Source organism: Apteryx mantelli, chromosome 4 (assembly GCF_036417845.1).
Source record: "Apteryx mantelli isolate bAptMan1 chromosome 4, bAptMan1.hap1, whole genome shotgun sequence".
Lineage (NCBI taxonomy): Eukaryota > Metazoa > Chordata > Aves > Apterygiformes > Apterygidae > Apteryx > Apteryx mantelli.
The window spans coordinates 80297608-80316941 of NC_089981.1; the positions used below are offsets into that span (position 1 = coordinate 80297608).

General features: G+C 39.1%; 1 protein-coding gene across 8 annotated transcripts in view; it reads right to left on the reverse strand.

The window, feature by feature from the left end:
• Positions 1-6389: 6389 nt before the first annotated feature.
• The window catches only part of AKT1 (AKT serine/threonine kinase 1), a 74469-nt gene continuing 61524 nt past the window's right edge, over positions 6390-19334 (reverse strand). For all 8 annotated transcript variants that reach the window (XM_067295069.1, XM_067295068.1, XM_067295062.1 and 5 more), the window contains 3 exons: positions 13721-13808; positions 8677-8779; positions 6390-8009 (listed from right to left, as the gene is read on the reverse strand). In XM_067295069.1, coding sequence (XP_067151170.1) covers positions 7930-8009; positions 8677-8779; positions 13721-13808 — 271 coding nt within the window. In that variant the 3' untranslated portion in view covers positions 6390-7929. The remainder of the gene's footprint in view (positions 8010-8676; positions 8780-13720; positions 13809-19334) is intronic.

Below are 19334 nucleotides of genomic sequence, written 5' to 3' on the forward strand. Positions count from 1 at the left end.
TTTTTTTTTTCACACTGGAAAAGTTCCCTTGCTGACTTTTACTTTCTTGTAACATGCCTGTGTTTTATTATCAAGAGACTGCTAGCAAAGACTGAGTTTCTGGTATTGATCTTATAAGACAGTTGGTATGTTTTGCCTAGAGGAATCACAGACAACACTACTTCACTCTTACATATTAATTTCATCAGTCAATCTCAGCGCTCTACTGTAGTGTTAGGATACTTATTCTATCACTGACAAATAAGCAGCACAGACATGACACAACTTTCTCAAAGTAATCCAGAAAACCATTGGGCAACCTAGGAATAGAATACGTCACCTTCATCACCACCCAACGATCTGTCTACAAGAACAAGAAAAAGCAAGGCGTATCTAAGGAATGATCATTTAAATAACAAGCAGGCACCTTTGATCTTTACTTCCTTGATAATGGAGCAAATTAGCACAGAAAGTAATACTTCAGAAAGGTAACATGATTTCAGGTTTTACAGTTCCAAGTAAAGGGAGATGCTAAGTTTGATCGCTTTATCTTGGTTGCACATTAAATTTATGACAGCCCCACCTCTGTAAATAAGTACATTTTGTACTGCTTTATTTTCTTTACACTTCCCCTCCTCTGCAACTTTTCAGTCTCCATTTGCAAAAAGGGACCTTCCTCTTCCCACTCCATTCTCATTCAAATCCATCTTATACTTGTTTTTGGATTGTCATCAAATATTCCTGTTTTCCTATTTAGATTCTCCTTTCCCCCAATAATGTCAGAATGAGGAACAATTGTGGCAGCTGAAAATATATGGAAAGCCTACACTATCCTGCATCCATCTGTCTTAAGAATAGTATCACTCTCTGCATTTTCATTATTAAAGTTCATAAAAGGGCTTATGTTTTGATCTTTCTACCCACAAATTCTTTAAAATCATCAGAATGATTTATTGAATACATTAGAAAAGTTCATTAGCTATCATAAAAAAAAAAAGTCACCCAAACTTTGTATCATCCCACATCCTGAGCATGGGAAAAGGTACCGCAATTGTTCTTCAAAATCAGATTTGCACTTTACTGAATTAAAACTAAAAAGCAAATTTCAAACTATGGAGCCTCCACACCAAGCACCTTGCCTTCAGATGTTCTGGGGCACATGACTGAGGCACTGCTGCAATGTGGAGAGCTGCTGGATTCAATCATGTCAAGAGCCCTAAGTCAAACTGGCATTTTCAACTGCAGTCAGAAAACTAGAAGCATATGCAAATCCATGGGGCACAGCTGTAAAATGCCAGGTGCAAGCTACCTTAAGGGAGCTGGCAGCTACAGCCTGCACTAGAAACAATTTCTGAGTGACCGTATCAGGTAGGTGAAAAGAACATTACAGGAGTCTATTTTGGACAGGACACGCTGTGGAGAGGAAAAGCTGCAACCACCCAAACCAAGCAGAGACGAAAGGGACTAGTGGCGAGACTGTTAATGCCTCCTTTCAGAAACAGCCAAAGGATCCTTTTAGGCTGCAAATCCTAATGCAAAGCAGGCATAATCCTTCCCTTGAAAGAGTAAATATCACTTAGGGTTTTGTCTCACAGTCATGGCAGAATCAACTCTAGACTACCCAGCCAGCCTGCTCCCATCTCAAACACCACAAGGGCAATGTTGGTGTTCCTGCTTTAAAGGTATGCTCCAACAGCCTCCAATTCAATAAGTAACAACATACTGGAATACAGTGTACTGTTATTATCACCGAGAAAATTACTTACAGGAAAGAACTCCAACTATAATACAATTAAGTATGTAGAAACTGGACAAAGACATGTTTTGCTTAAAACAATAAATACAGTGAACTAGGGATGACCAGGGCCAATGATATACAACAAAATTAGAAAAACATGGTATTTGTACTACTAGAAGCTATCAAAGCAAGGATGGTGCTGATTTACATTGATCATGAGATGCTTTCAATCCATTACATTTTCACATCAACCCCATAAAATATTCTCCAAAGTGTTATACTGGTCTTGTCAGTCTTGAAGTATAAACACACACCAGAGATGGAAAAATATATCAAGAACCTCCCTCACTAAAGCATGTTCTCTCAAAATCAGGGCCTAAACCACTTCATAGCATCACAGAATCACCAAATGACTGAGGTTGGAAGGGCCCTCTGGAGATCATCTAGTCTAACATCCCCCTGCTCAAAGCAGGGTAAATTAGAGCAGGTTGCTCAGGACATTTGTCCAGGTGGGCTTTGAGTATCTCCAAGGACAGAGACACCACAACCTCTTTGGGCATCCTGTTCCAGTGTTCAATCACCCTTACAGTTAAAAAAACTTTTTTATGTTTAAATGGGATTTCTTGTATTTCAATTCGTTGCCCAAATTGACTTCTAAAAGAAGATCAATTTGTTTCAATTGCTCTGCATCAATAAGCTGAATGAAGAACATTTCCACTACCATTAATTACTATTTTAGCTTCTTCCAAAACAATATGAAGTTTAAGAACTTTTTTTTTTTGTCTATTTCAATCAAATTTCAATGAATTCCCAGATATAGTATTGAAGAGCACGATCACTATTTTTTCTGATGTGAGTTTTCTTGGTACTACACAACAGAGTTGTCTGGCTGACAGCATCAGTACTGTAAGAAAATAAACAATGATGAAAGGAAATAGAGATGATGTAAAGAATTTACAAATAACAAAAGATCATAACATTTGGGGTAGTGATTGTGGGTTCTGTTTCTGTGAAGAATTTGTAGTCTTATATTCAAAATAATTATAGCACCTTCTGTGGCATGAAAATATGTATCATTGAAACAACGTGCAGAATCGTGAAGACCCTCAGAATTCTGAAAGTAGAGCAACCACAGTCTGTGAGGTCAGAATCTTCTTTAGACAAACTCAAAGACCTGATGAAGATGCAAAATACAAGCAAGTATTGCAACATGATAGAAGATTGGAAGAAACAATGTGAAAACATCACAAAAATAGGATCTTAACATAGAGTGGAATTATACATAGGACAGAAAGAAGTTCGAGAAGCCCAGGTTTAGGGAAAAAGGCAGTGAGCAGTAAGAGGCAGAGGACCACATGAAGCAATGTTTCAGTGAAGAAAAAGCTGACAACTGGGCTATCAGCACTCTGAAGAACCACAGAGGTAAGTAGTGTTTTCACATACAAAGTCCTTAATCTAGTACTCAAGAGAGGACCCACCACGCTCACAAAAGTAGGAGGGTAAAAAGCAGTTAAAACAAACAAACAGACAAAAAAAAGCACACAGGAAGGGGGTATTGAAGTAAAACGGTTTTGTTTAAAATGATTTCAGACACAGAGCAACTAGTCATCACCTGATTAGAATGCAACATATGTTCCATTAGACAGAGCTAAGAAATGTCTGTACACTCAGCTGCATTTGGGATAATAAGCGCTCATTTGCTGTAGGCACTGTGTGTTCTTTTAGTCTTACTTCTAGTGGCAATTAACCTCCCTGTTATTAAGAAAATTGAGCTAAAAGTGGAAGACAAACACACTCATTTGCAATATATAGCACTGAAGAAACAAGATTCCTTTAACATAGGCTCATTTCTTCAAATGTGTTTTTACCTCTACAAGTTTCTTTTAGATACAGTGAAGTAAATCAAACCTTCCTCCTAACATCAATTCCCAAACTTCTCAGGTAGAAACTCCATGCAACTCTCACAGGCACTTATGTTAGTAAGCTTCTCTACTGGAGACAAAAACCTGACCTGGCATGTGTTCTCTCCAAAGCAAAGAGTGTTTTCTGTGTATTAAGTATACAGTACTCTTGTATTGATCATTTAAATGTATGTAAACATTCTAAATGCCACAAAAGAAAATTCACACTAAAGCAAAGATTGCTAAACTCTTACAAAAAAAAATTTTTACCTCAAATTTCTAAAAACTCTGGTAATTAGTTTCTTAAGTGGAAAACTGGGATTAAATTCAAATAGCAGAAAAGATGCTTTAGGCCTGGATGAGAGTGGTGCAGCAGCTGGGGAGCATGCGGAGCTTACCTTCTGGAAAGATGATGATGCAGAAAGAAAAATGAAGCAATAGCAGTTTGTTTTACTGTGGGGGTGAGAGGTCATAGCTTGTATGGAGTTTTGAATGCTATAAACCAAAGTGATCTTTTCCCAGTTTGAAGGGAGAGCAATCTGACATATCTTAATGGGATCGTAGTGGATGCTTTAGTTTGTCAGGAAGTTATGAAATGGAATTTGCACAATCACCTGGCTTCTGCCAAAGCCTCTTAACCCCAAATAGCACAAGCAGCAGTGTATCTCTGTTTCTACCAACGTTCAGCTGACCTTGTCTTCTCCTGACTGCAGTCAATGCTAGACAGAGAACAACTGAGTGTACTTATTTACAGTTGCAAAGGGTGGGTTTTTTTTCCCCCCTTCCAATCTGATTTTATAACTGAGTTCCTGGGCTATAATATATGTGTACTACTAGTGGTCTGCAGATAGCTGTTTTACCATTTGCTTTACTGTAGCACTTAGGATACATCATCTTCACCACAAACCAGGACTCCACTGCGCTAAGCTCTGCACATGCTTCGGGGGCAAGGACTAAGTACAAGGCAAAAAGCAACAGGGAAAAGCAAGGAGACAGTACGGGTCAGCTCGACCAGCAGCACTACCTGAGTTGACATCACAGCAAGGAGAGTTTTAAGCATGATTTCAGGGAAAGCAATAGTTTGATAGGTGTTTGGGGAACATTCCTCCCAAATACAAAGGCCAATATGAAGACAAAAACAGCTGTGCAGAAACGTGGAACAGGGAGCACCGATACCAATATTTCAGCAGTAGTCTACAAAAAGTGACAGGCAACACAGGAACAGCCTACAAAAAGGAAGACCAGTAGCCTGGTCCAAAGGAATAGTAGTCAACATAGGAAAAAACACAGAAGGAGGAATAAAGTTGTCAAACCAATGGGCTAGTAAAATGATCTTTGCTGCAATGGATAAAACCAGAGCAAAGATGACATTTGTAAATGCCAGAGGAAAGAATGAAGAAGTTTTGGCTGCACAGGTAGTTAGAGAAGTGTTTTTTAATATATGATCTAAAAGAATCTGCAAGCTTTGAGCAGTCTCTGCAGGTAAGGTATGAAAGTAATCTGAGGTGAAGGAGATACTCAGGTCACAGACTTTCTTGACAAAGAAGGACAACAGTATGTTAACAATAATGAATATGCTGCTACCCATTTTTTCTGCTAAATCAGAATTTAAAGAACATACTTTACCTTTCCAGGTAGACAGCTGTAATGGGGATAATCATTCAATCACAGATGACAAGCAAGGTGTTCTGAAAAATCCCAGGTGAAATGGGGAAAAATATCTGTAAGACACTGCAGGTGTTGCCCTCCCAGCTTCACTACTGCTAATAGTACTAAGTTTATTAGATTCTGACAGCATTTTTGTTGTTATTGTTGTTCCACTTTATATATGGGAGTTAGAACAAAATCCAGTAGCAACAACCGGCAAAAAAACACCCTTCTGAAACAATCAGCCTCACCAAAACAATCTGATCCGTATCTGCTGCTGCACTTGGAAGACCAGGTTTTGCTTGGGGGAGATTATGGTAACCTTTGCTCATTTTTGTTGCCTATATTTGGATGCATGAAGTACGTTAGCTCAGAACTTGTCACAGCTTGTAGAGCGGCAGATGAGTTCTTCGGACTTAGTATTCTGGCTGGCTGCAAACTCAGAGGCAGGTTTAGAAGCAGTTATGAGATCAGACTTGCAGAATGGGATGGGCTATCTGGCATCAATTTAAGGTATCCTCTACAGGATATGGATCCCACCTTCCACCTTCCATTCTTGCATAAAATGTGCAGTAAACGCTGCTGGGAATTAGAGCCTGTTTCTTGAACCAAAAAATATTTTAGACATCTTACTGCAGTTGCAAATTCTGTGCTTAGTTTGAAGCATACTGTAATCCTTGTGGGTTTTTTTTCCCCCTATATTTTCTTCTTAAAAGGACATTCCAGCCTCACATAGCTAGGTCCTAGAAACAATTAATACTAGCCTCTAGAAATGAGATGTAGTATTATATATTGCACCTTGACCCAAGTGACTGGAATAGAAATAACTCTGAAGATTAGGGCCTCAGTAACACAATCTCACTGGCATCAGGAGGACAGCAAAATGAGGCCTGTCCTCATTCACCTCAACACATAAAGTATTTCTGGCACAGGGTGTATTACTTAAACTTTTTCCAAAATTATCTTTGAATAATGACCAGCACAGAGATGAAACGACTGATGAAGGACAGAAAAGGCTAAGTCCCTCAAGAGAGGTGCATACTTCAGGGACTGAGAAACTGGAGAGCAGTTGTTGCATCTCTACAAATCCAGAAGGCTCCTACCACAAGAAATAAGAACCTAACTTGTTAAAGCAAATTTTATTTAGTATGTCGAGGGAAACTTTCATATCATAAGTAAAAATACTAGAGTTCAACGTTGTTAAAAAAAAAAATGTCAAGGTGATGGGCTCTCTGTGCAAACAGCAGTTTCTGATGGAAAGGGGAAGTGAGGGTTTTCATAATATACTCCCTTTCAAATAAAAAAATTAAATGCTAGTTAACTGCAGTACATGTCATCATTTTTATACAGTCAAGAGAATGAAAAACAAAAAAAAAGCAGTTTAAGAGAATGCAACCTACACTGCAATAAGTTCATTCGCAGTAGAGACAGAATAAGACTGCTTTTATGAAAATTACAAAGAAACATGATACAACAAAAAATAGGGTGTGGGGAATTTTTCACTAAGATTAAAAATGAAAACAAAAATTCACTTTTTGAACACCATTATTATTCAAACACATATGAAGTTTCAACCTAGCTTTTTTCCTACACATGGGAAACACTGTTAAAGTGAATCTTCAAGAGTGAGAAGGCACCATGAACTGTCAGCTGATACCTTAATGCACACTCAAGAAAGAGGAAATGATCTGGCATGATGCAAAAAAATCTTTAAGTGTTTATATATATTCATATATCTTTTCATAAAAAAAAAGCGGCAACAAGTCATTACCTTCAGTGCCAAAATGTACTTTTGTCTGGCTGACTCGCTCATTAAGATGATTTCTCACTTAGACCTGTATGGTATTTTTATACACTGGTGAAAGTGGGTGATTTTGCACTGTTGCATTTCAGTTTAGATTGGTAAAACAATGTTTGCTATGTTCTGAGAAGCCAATCCTATTAAGTATTCCCAAACTCTACGCAAATGGAGTAATTAAATGCACTGTCTTGAATGGAATACTCATCTGTACAATGTAGCAATGGACTAGATTCCACTGAATTCAATTTGATATGTAATGTCTTGCAGCAGATGTTATAACAAAAATAACTTTTGCTTTTTGATTTACCTCACTGAGGCCATTAATGCTGTTCCTATAGTTGGTTTTCTGGAGTAGGATGACACTTCACTGCTGTCCAAAATGAGTTTGAACCTTAAACCTCCAGAGTTTTGTTCACTTTGTTGCTTATATTATTGCACTAGCTACTAAAGTCTTATATCTTCCTATATAAATCTAATTGTTCAGAGTGCAGATTCTATATTTAGATAATGAGCTGTATGAAATAAATAAAATAAGGGAATTTTCTGGTCAGAGTTGCTGATATGTTGAATACCTTAATTATTTCTAAAGTAAACAGTTTTGGTGTATATTCTTAAAAACCTATGGTCATTCAGCATAAAAGCCTTGACTTAATACTTTAAGAATGGATTTGTTTCCTTCTCAAAAATGCATCAAAGAATTGTTTTAAATACAGAATCTGTGAGGCTTCCTACAAATTCATCTAAATTGTAATACAAACACAGTTTGTAATTCAGATAATATAGAAAGTTCTCTAGTGTCCATTGAAGTAAGGTCCCCAAAATGCAGTCTGTTTTGTTTCTGAATGGGAAAACACTGCAAAACATTAAGCGGTTCCACTGGCTGAATAGGAGAACTGAGGAAAATGAGGTCTTCTCTCGTTATCTACACAATCCATGCTGTCATCTGAGAACAGAAAAACATTAGACAACACTTAGTACTTTTTCATTTTAAATAAGCAAACAGCAAGATAATGCACTGTTAAGTTCTTTCAACAAATTCACTGTCGCTTTTTTCTTCCACAGCTTGACAAGACAAAAAAAACCAGGAAGTCTTAAATCTCACCCCATCAAATGGGCATCGCAGAAGATCAGTCCTTCTGATGTCCATTTAGTATCACTAGGAGTTGCACTGCTTATATCTGTATTCACTGTTCTGAATTTTTGGTAGTCACCATTTCAGAGTATCAAACATGTTCAGTTACCATGAAAATATATTTTGACTGAATATAGACCACACTCAGTTGACTGCTTAGATATATACACAATGTGCGTACAGTCATACATGTGCAAAACTTAAACAGAATTATTTTCCAGTGGGAAAATGCAGATTTTGAAGACACTGCACAATAATCATAATACCTTCTAAAACAGTTTTTTCCTTTGCCAAGTCGGAAAGATATGTGAGAAGTTTCACATCAATTTACCAATTTCTTGTTCAAATGCACGTATGGAAAAACACACAAGTTTTAACTGGTGTTTTGTTCACATGTTCTAAAGAGACTGGACAGCATTACAGCAAATTATTTTTGGTTGTCTAGGGAAGATAGTGGGAAACATTTGGGAAGCTTTACCTTGGTCAGGAGGAGTGATTGTAATCATCTGTGCTGTAAATTCTTCATCAAAGTATCTTGTGTCTGTTTCAGATGTAACTTGTGGCTTAAACGGAGGTACAAGCTATAAAAAAGTAGAAAAATACTGTCCATATACAAGTTCTTAAAGTACAGTTTGAAACAGGTGGGATCTGAAGTAGTGTTATAAGCTACTGTGGCCATTCCTGTATTACTAAAGCAAATAAAAACCCTGGTTCATATAAAATGAACAGTATCCAGTATATTTATTTAGGTGTGTGTGTGCTGTTTGTGGGACACGTAAAGAGTTTTTCCCCTAGAAACTGTTTGCACAAAGAAAATCTTAGGCTCCTAATGTTTCTTCAAGTAATAAATTATGTGCTTATAAATGTTAAAAATTAATAGCACATGCTGTTTCACCACTTAATCATATGCAAACTGCGGAATGCATCTTGTCTGATTTAAGCTTGGAGAAGATGAAAAGGAAGAAGAAACATGCTTAGTGATACCAAATCAGTCAGCTAGACTTGCGTATCATCCTGAAGGTTTCAACTTCACAAAACCCCTAAAACTACAGAGCCACTGTGTTTATAAAGCTCAGTGTGCAACCATGCAGCAGATCTAACCAACATGGGATAATCTAGGACAAGGCAGCAACCTTAAGCATTATACTCTAGGTCCTCAAAAAGCAGTTTGATATCAACTCTGAACTTAATAAATTTGGAGTGTTTGCAAGAAACAGGCAAGTTCAGCAGAAAACATTCTCCTCCTGTTAAACCACAAGTTGCGCTATCTGGGTCCTAATCTTGCAACTCACTTGGGCAGGAGGGCTAGAAATCATCCATGTGTATGGAGGCAAGCCCTGGCAACAGGAACTCCAGATGGAGCTGAGCTGCTTGACTGGGGCTGGAGGAGGAGAAAGCCTGGGAAGCAGCGCAGCGGAGCTGGTTGTATACAGATGCGCGGAGTTGGAACGCGTACAATTTTGGAGGGCAACGTAGCTGGGATGCAGACCTTGTTCACCTCCCCACTGCACGATACAGTAGAAACAGAACGTAAACACTGTTTTCAGTCCTCCCACAGAGGACATGTAATAGCGCTCAATGCTGGGCTTCAGTTTGCCCACCACTGGGGTTAAACATGGCCATCTTTTAATAGCACAGAGCCACACTAGGCAACAATTCAGGAGCGTGATTGAGGAAGTATATGGCTTCCAAACTGAAACAGCGGGTAAAGGTTGATCCAGGCAAATGGTAAATTGTTCCAAATGGAATTAAGCAGTGACACTGACACTTGCACGCTTTGCTCATACAGAAGGAAACACTACACCAAGAGAAGCTGCTACCTGGAAAATATCAGCAAATCTTGAAGATACAAAACATCTCTCTTCCACCCCCATTTTTTCCCCTCAATGTAGATTTAAAGAATCATTTGCTTGACAAATCAATCAGTTAATAAGAAAAGCACTAGCTTCAAGCTCCCTATCACCAGGATCATCTTTCTGATCTGTTTTAAGAACACTTAAAAGTGTTATCCTGCCTTACAAACAAAAAGGAATACAATAAAGCTCCTTTATTTTCAATGTAAGTATTTTAACATATGGGGGTATTTCCAAATACAAAGAAAAAGTCTACAATTTAAAAACAATGTTTAAATATTAAGGATATAAAATATTAAGTGCTTATTATACTACAGCTGTGCTTTCTTATATGTTCATCATCATTTTTTTAAATTACTAATGATTCTAATGTGCCCATGGATGTCTTAAAGATGCCTGACATGTTCCTAGGAAAAAAAACAAAAACAAACAAACCAAAAAAAGGTCTTTGTAAGTGGGTTTATATTGTGAATTTAAAGTGTTCTGAATTTTGAAATGAAAATAAAAACGGATATGCCAAAGCCATAAGTCACTTGGCCTTACATTCCTCCTTAAGCTATCAAAGAGGGAATGCTTCACATGATGTTACCTCTGTTCTCAATCAAGCCATACCAGGGTGTTATGTATAAAAACCTTGTTGAGGAGGGGTATGGTTTCTCTCCCATTTTAAAACTCTATTCTCTTTATCCTTGTAGCAGTTTTCTGCCTATTCCTTAAAGTGAACCTTGCTTTGCTTTTTGACAATATATGCACGCATACGAGAGTATGAAGTTCTATCCTGCCCTTTAAGCTAATGGTGTTTTTGGCACTTGTACTGCTCCCAGTTGCCCCAACTGGCTGTGTGCAACACAGCGATTCAGGACTTGGGCACTGCAGCAGATGCCTGAACGAGGCACATCAGAAGGACTCAGAACAGCAGTCCTAAGTCAGAACGCGTGCATGAGAGGCAAGTGCTGCCTACATCATTTTTTTTTTCCCTTTTTTAATATCTTTTAAAAACAATTTGAGATAGAGTAAGATGCAACCAAAAGACAAAGTTTTCCTAACTGTCAAATTCAGAACATTAAACTGGGAAACAGAGGGGAAGCAGCAGAAAGCTGTAACACTAGTTCTACCCAGCAAATACGTTGTTTCATTGGAAAGCTCTCACTGCAATAGCTCTGCAGTCCAGTTGGCAGAGAGGTGCCACCTGTAGTCTCCCACTGCTGCAGACCAGCATAAGACCTGCAGGCTTATGTTGGTTTAAGATAAAGCGGGGGGGAACCACACACACACACACAGAAAAAACATATGATTAAAATATCACTGTGTACTTTTTGCTTGTGGGTGAGCAAAATAGTGCAAATTAAATTGCATCTTTCTTTACAGATGGCACCAGTTTTCCAGGATCTTCTAATGAAGATTTTAAATTCTTGGGACAACCCCAGTTATTCAAAACTCCTTATAATTCAAAGCAAAGTTACGTTTCCAAAAAGCTTAATTACAAAGTAAGTGGTCTTGATTACCCCAAGCCTATACTCAAACATATTCACCATTATCCGGAGATAGCGGGTAACCAAGCTTAGCACATAAACACTGCTGGCCGCTGACAAAATTCAGCTTTTCTCTGAGACTGCATTTCAGGTAAATGCTACAAGATCCTCTCTGGACCACCCAGAATGTACAACAGCAATTACTCACAGGCTTTCCAAAACCTCTTCATTTGCACAGTATGGTTATTTCTGCAAGAGTTAATGGTTTACATCCAATTTCAGATGTACCTAACTGGACAGGAGCAAAAACCAGAATCCAACCTGCTTGGGTAAGCTAAAGACAGAAGAAGTCTCGACTGGCACACAATTTTCTCCAAAATACTTAACATCTGGAGTTTTCTGGTAGTTTCCACAACAATCTGAGTCAGCATGGCATGTATCATTTGGGAAAATCTTCACAGCACTAAAGAACATTTTATGAAGGCTTTCTCAGTCTTACGGATAAATCAGCTGCCCCAGCTTGTTTGATTTCTCCTCCATTCAGGGAAGCAGAACTACCATCATACTTGTTAACAAATAATTGCACCAAAGATATTTGGGTCCCATTATCAGCTTTTAACCTTAAATTGCAGAAAATTAGCAAAACCCCATGTATTTAATTTGACAGTTGAGTCAAAAGACAGTAACCTCAAGTTTAGAACAATAATTCAGACATACTCTTTACATTACGCTGTATAGACTCAATACAATTCCCTCCTGCCCTACCCACTTCATGGTTGCATCCAGCTCTCTTTCAAGGAATGCTTTGAAAGGCCAGGGGTCAAAGCTCTAAATACACTTCAAAGGGCACAAAGAAGTAATTATTTTTTAATTTTTCAGTTCACTTTAGCCACACACATATCTGTGAGGAAATGAAGAAAGAGGAGGAGACAGAGCACTCTCTGTATAAAAGCACTGGACAATTCTCCCAATACAATATGGAAACCAGCAGTATTATTCTCTATGTTTTAGAATATGGGAATTACTAATAGATCACAGTTTTATCAGAAGTTTTATCAAAGTTCTGATAGTTTTATCAGAATAATCCAAAGAATTTAGACTCGGAACAGATTAAATGCTGTATTTATTAAAAAGCCTTTGTAATTTTAAAAAGCAGCATACTATTAGGGTACAGGAGTTTCTTAGCTGCTCCTACAACTGGAAGGAGAACTAAACCTTATTTAGAAATTAAACTCTATCTGATGTCATAAGAAGCTGCAGAGGGAAGGCTGAGGCAGAACAAGACCATGTGGCTTCAGTAGATGGAAGCCTTGAATCACCAGACCAAAGTTCTAGGTAGCTGCATTTCACATGAGCATTACAGAGAATGTGGTTGGTAAGAAGCAAAAAGAAGAGGACAACAGCAGATCACCCTGAAAGGGGTAAACAGAACATCTTGGATGAGTGGAGTAAATTATTTGTGGATGAATGGGGCAGCGAGACAACAAGAACTGATGAAATATATCCACACTGAATGGGTCAGTCTCTGACTTCAGTGGCTCCCATTGGAAAGCCTACAAATTCAATGGGTCTCAAAGAACACTGATGAGAAAAAAAAACAAAAAAAAACCCAAAAAACAAATACTTCACATCCTCCCTCTGTCATGAAAAAAATTAGACTTGAACTGATATAAAAGCCTATACTTCCCTGTGCTTGCCTAATTCAATCTAATTTTATTATTCAAGCCAAGACTATAGAAAGGGAACAGCTACGTTCCCACTACTGCTTCTAGGCACTTTTACTTCCACATGCTCAGGAACCAGTGATAACTCACTTCTGGGCTCCATAAACTGCAGGGCATAATTCAACTGATAGTGAGAAATAGAAACAAGATTTCACAGGAAAAGCCATTTTACAAGCTTATATACTGTCTAAACTTAGAAGCAATTTAGGTCACATCCTATTTACTCAGTTACAGAAACAAGTATCTAATTGCAAGATACTTCTCTCTTTGAGGAAATAAAAAGCTTTGGTTCAGAAGTAATTCAACTACAGTACTTAAGAAATGAAGTAATTTAGCTCTGTTACAAAGCAATTGCAAGCCTCTTTCATGGAGGTCTTCTGAGTACCTTATAAAAGGCAATAAAGTTGAAATATTCAGTATATTTCAGTATATAACAAACAGAATTCACTGCAGGAAAACAGTTATACAAGTACCTTTTTCTCATATACATCTTGCCAAACAATGCCAGCAAAGAATTTGTGTTGCATAATCTCCTTCGCATCATCAGGACCACCACCTAACCTGTTTGGGGTAAAATAAATAAATAAATATTTGAGTATACCTATTTTTCTCATACAATTTTCATAAAATTGTAGTGAAAACGTTCTGAGTTTACATGATACATTTGAGAGTTCTAGTGTTTACATTTTGCATGTGTTTCTTGTACAAGGGCTGCAGGAACCACAGGGTCTCGATAGTCTATTTTAGACTTCAATAGTTCCACTATAAGATTTGAAAACATGCTAAGAAATCTTTAGTGGTATAGAATTAAGGTTTCTCTTAAAACAAACACAACATTTCAAAAGATCTGGCCTTCGGAAATGATGCTGTACTAGGGACTGGAGCAGATCCTGCAAGTAAAAGGTCTTAGCCCTCTCTCCTTCTAAATTAAAAAGTGACCACCCCTTACAATTTTCTAGAGTGATGCCAGCAGGAAAATTGAATTTGATTTTGAAGAGCAAAACAGGCAAGGATTTTTAAGACAAACTGATTTATGTAATCCGATTTAAATTTCCATTAAAGAAAACAGCTGACAATTGCAGTGATAATATCACATTGTATGCAAATCTTTCCTCCTCCTTGGCTTCAAGGAAGTACAAAGGGTGTTTTATTGACTTAAGGTACATCAAGATAAAGCACTTTTACTCCAAAATAAAACTGTCCACACAGCTTACAGATGCAATCAGTTTAGTTGCAGTCTGGAGTTAGCAAGTGCTTGAATTTTGCTGTGGAGGTTAAAGTGTTCTCTAGAAGACTGAACCACATCTGCACTCAAAGACATGCACTGAGAGAACAAAGGACCTCCTGAGTAATCAGCAGGACACTTACTTTCCAGTAACAAGGTTAAGAGATTCTCAGGATTTTAAATGCAAAAGGTACTATCAAATTCATCCAGGCTGACATGTAGTATTTGAGTGTTCAATGATTCTTGGTGCATTTTCCTCAAACTCCACTGGCAAACTGGGAAATTATCCCTATTTTAAATACCCAGATTTGTGTCTCTGAGAGATTAAGGTTATAACTATACTGCTAAATAAAAAAAGGGCCAAGGACTGTTCTCTGAACCTGAAGCCACGCAGCCTGGCCTCATCCATGTTACACAGCACTTGGCCCTGAATTTCCTCCACGCCACACAGTAAGCCTGTGGTCCTAACACATTGTTATTTGGGGGTGGAGGGAAGGGGTTCAGTTCAAAATATCGGAAATAATGTGAAGGCTGTGCCACAGCCCGTTAGAGCGATGCTTTTACAGCTTGAGCCTAGGGGATTGAACTGAATGCTCTGGTACGTAGTAGGGGGTACACAAGTAGGCTTGAAGGCACAATGCCTTCTGGGATAGTGCTGGGCAACTGTTTAGAGTGGAGGGAGTCGAATATGGTGAAGTTTTGTCCATACTGCCTGTTGGGAATGGATCCCGGTGTACGCAGTCCTCTGAATCTGTCTGAGCACTATTTTCAGAGAGTACAAGTCAGCACAGGCCACAACCGTACCAGAGAAACTAAGCAGAGGTGACTGGTCGTTCAGAGTTCACGCATGCTTCCTGGCCCCATTTTATTTAGCAGTAGAGTAACCTAAGGGTTTTTCTTATGTTCATTCAGAAAATATGCAGTGTAACAGGGAACTGATCCCAAGGCTTTAAGTCACAAAGCCCTGGGAAGTCACACTTCCCCTCCCCAGGTCAAATCTAAGACCAAGCCTAAGTTCACCCTTGCGCCTTGCAGGCCAAAACAAGCTGGCCGATGGCTCTACCATCTGCCTGATGGCACGTTACACGGCTGCAGAGTAGCCTGGAACAGAGACAAGCTCTAGGGTAGCCTGGGAACAGAGACAAACTCTGCGAGCAGTCGTCCCTCGGCTGGTTCCCCACAGCTCTAGAGGCTTTGCCAAGTCTATATCAGGCTCCTCGTTGCTTCCCCAGTGCAGACGAAGATCTTCAGTGAAGGAGAGGGGGGAAGTCAAATAATCCTATCCTCATTCACAGATGTCACCATCCTGCACTTCTGCATTGAAGTTCAGGAGTTATGAAGTGAATATGAGCTAAGAACAAACTGGACAGTGTTTTGCACAAGTATGCAGAAAGGCTGGCTGATCGCAGCCATATACAAGTGCTCTGGAGAATATATTATCTAACATGAGCCTTTGCTCCACGAAGGGCTAATACATACTCAGGGAAATGCTGAGACACCCCCCAGATGTTGTATTTGCCTTTTAAAAATCCATACCATTAAACAAATCCATTCATATCAAATGGGAAAACTACAATAGAAAATCCATGTTTTGGGTGTGAGCTTATTTTGAAATACACTTGCTTTTCAAAGACTTATTACAAAAGGACCCTCTCAAGGTGAATTAAATTAAGTCAGCCCCTAATACAACAAATCATCTCTAAGACACATTGAGAATTAAAAAGAGCAACAGATTGGGCTCTTGCAAGGACACCTAACAACTGAAGAAAAATGCAGCATGAATAAATATCTTGAAAAGTTCTTGTACAATAAAATTACTGCATTTATGTCTTCAGACAGAACCAAGAATAGCATAATTACGACTTAGAAAAGAGAGGCCACTGAAGTTTACCATATACAAGGAAATATTACAGAAAGTGAAGAAGTTAAGAAGCAATAAGAGAAACTTGTCTGGATCTCCCGACTCGTAACAACTGATTACTGTATTTTTACAATGGCCACATCCAAATTTTCAAGAAAAACTGTCAAGTTCTACCTTCTTTCCCAAATTTACACAAGTAAATATGGTATGAAAAAAGATCAGATGGTCTAAAGGTTCATTCTGGCCTTAAGTTAGGAATTCTTCACTTTCCAGAAGTGTTGCAGAGACCTGTTCTGCCCTGGCAGTAGCCTCGCAGTCCCCAAGCACCACGGGACACAAGGAGGAGAATTCCTCCCTCTCCCTGCTTGTGAGGCTGCTAAAACTCACTGCTTCACGGGCACCTTCCACTCACGCGTTGTCAAAAATCAGCATGGGCCTGTCTCATTACAAGGTCTTAATGTGATGTCCTCTGACACTGCCTCCAAACTTGTTTCTACAGCAATTCAAACATACCCACTGGGCTCAAGAAAACCACTGCTGCAAAAGCTGTTTGTGTTCACCAGGGCAGAGTACACAGATGCCTAGTTCACCTTACACAATCAGGAAGGAAGCTAGTAACTTACTTTACTATGGCTTTTACCCTCACAGGCCTCTAGTAGCAACATGCAGGCATTTAGGAATTGCATCTACATTGCTCTCCTGTGGCCAGTATTAGGCACCATGGAGAGAGCAGCTCTGGTGTGGTTCTGTAACACCACAGTTTGTTAAATTGGAAAGAAATAGCTGTATTCTACCCAAACCCACATATACGCAGCCTTTGGGGCTTTCCTGTTCAGAGATTAAGACTTTTGGAAAACCTAATGTAACCCCCAGCTCCATGCTGGACATTACTTCCCCACTTCTCTAACAAGATGCATGTGAAACAGAAGACATGACCCTGCAGCACTGGAAAAGCATCTCCTTTCTCTCATTCTTCCTAAACGGCAAGATCCAAAAGCACCATCAAAGTAAAAAGTAAGTGAAACAACTTGTGATAAACACCATTCAAAAGAGTCTGAACACTGGGGGCCACCTTTCCCTAGAGAGAGGGAGCACTAAGGTACAGAATTAAATCAGATGTGACTAGAATTCAGAGGAAACATCTCAAAGTTTCTTCAAGTTCAAAAAGGGCTAAGACTTGCTAGCCACTCTTTGCTGATTACCCACCGTCACCCATCTAAATTCAGCCAGTTCATATGGACAGTTCTGACCCATGCCCACTTTCACGTGTTCCCATCTCCATAGTCAGAGAAAGAATAATGAAAGTACTTTAAAAACTTCATTGTTTTACATATAGAAATATGCTATAATTACCTCCTCCCATTTGATACATGGCACAAAGCAGCAAAGAAGAATTTCAGGTCACATTAAAAGGAAACGTTTGTAGAATAGCTTTTTCTTTCTTAGGAAAATGAAGGCTCACATTACAAGATTAATAAATTTATATCAATCCCCAAAGAAACTTCAAAATTCCTTTACTCTTACAAAAGGGATTTTATATGACCAAATCTAGAAAACAGCCATGATTAAAAGCAGAATGCAATTTATTGTTCTTCATATTTTCTCCATATGCCTATGAGCTTGAAACTGAACTATTATTAAAAGTGGAATACTAAGATTGTTCCAGTACTTCCAGATCAGGTACAACAGGTAATTTTTAAGATTTAATTCACTGATCCAGGTCAAGACTCACTAGTTCTTGGGTATTTAACTTAAAGCTTCCTCAACACCAAGCTGCTTTTTTTTTTTCTTTTTTCCCCCGTATAAGATTTTACTGGAAGGGAGAAAATCTCTTGGTTTCATTTTCCTGGTGCTTTTGGCTGTCTCCTGTGTCCCACTTAAGCTTGCTAGCAGTAACTAAAAGCTGCCAATTCTGTTGGTTTTGGCTGCAGACAACATTATGATGACAGCAACTTCTGTCAAACGCTTGGCTTTGTGAAGGAGGGGGTTTCTGTGGTATTGCACGGTGGCTCCCCAAAGCGTCACCTAAGGGCTAATGTCAACTGGACTATCACACACGCTTACGATTTAACTTTCCACTGAATAAATTTGTAAAGGTTATCTGGCTGTTTTTCTTCATACAGCTCCATGAACTCCCTCCGAGGCAATTGCCAAGCACTCCAGCCCCCACCCCAGCACACAGACCACATTGAGCGTGCTGCTGACTTAATGAACAACCCATAAAACCGCAAGGCCAGGATTTGTGAATTCTGCCCCTAGCGCTTCTGCCTCACTGTTTCCAGTATTGCCTGAAACACATGAAGTGCAGTGGATTTGCAGAAGCATATCTTCAGTTAAAAAGTTGGGTGCATGGTGATTGGTGAGAAACCAGTATTTAAGAGCGGTCCACAACTCAAAAAGCTTGGGACGCACCAGTGTAATTAGCAAGCTGCAGGCGTGTGTGCATGCTTGTCTAGGCTACAGTTATTTCTATCAGCAGCATGGAAATCATCTGTCCAACAGATCAGAGCATCATTGGTTCCAAGCCTGCTGAAGATGCATGTGAAGAAGTGGCTATTTGTACAAAATGAGCATATTGTGGAGTAATTATTGGCATTGGAGAAACCTTGTAATTAGAAACAAGTAGGCGTTCTTTGTTTGTAAACAAATTGCATTTTGGTTCATCAGAGATGCTCCTTTAAGAACAAATTACAGCAGATGCTGCTTGTATTTCCAGTGATTGAAAGGCCCCACCTGAATAAGCTACAAAAGGGTCAGGGTTCTGTTTAACCCAGCGCGTTCCCGGACAGCGAACCTGTCAGCACAGGCTGCAAGCACATTTGCAGAGCACGGTGCCTGGGGGGGTTGCTAATCAATTACACAGCCTTTTCCTGGAAATCCCATTGCAACTCCTGCCCGGTGCAAGAGGGATGTAAAGCTGTTCCCACCTAGTACCAGCCTGGCCATTTTCATGTCTGTGACTGTTTCTGGTTCCCCACGTTGCCACTAAGTTGAACCATCT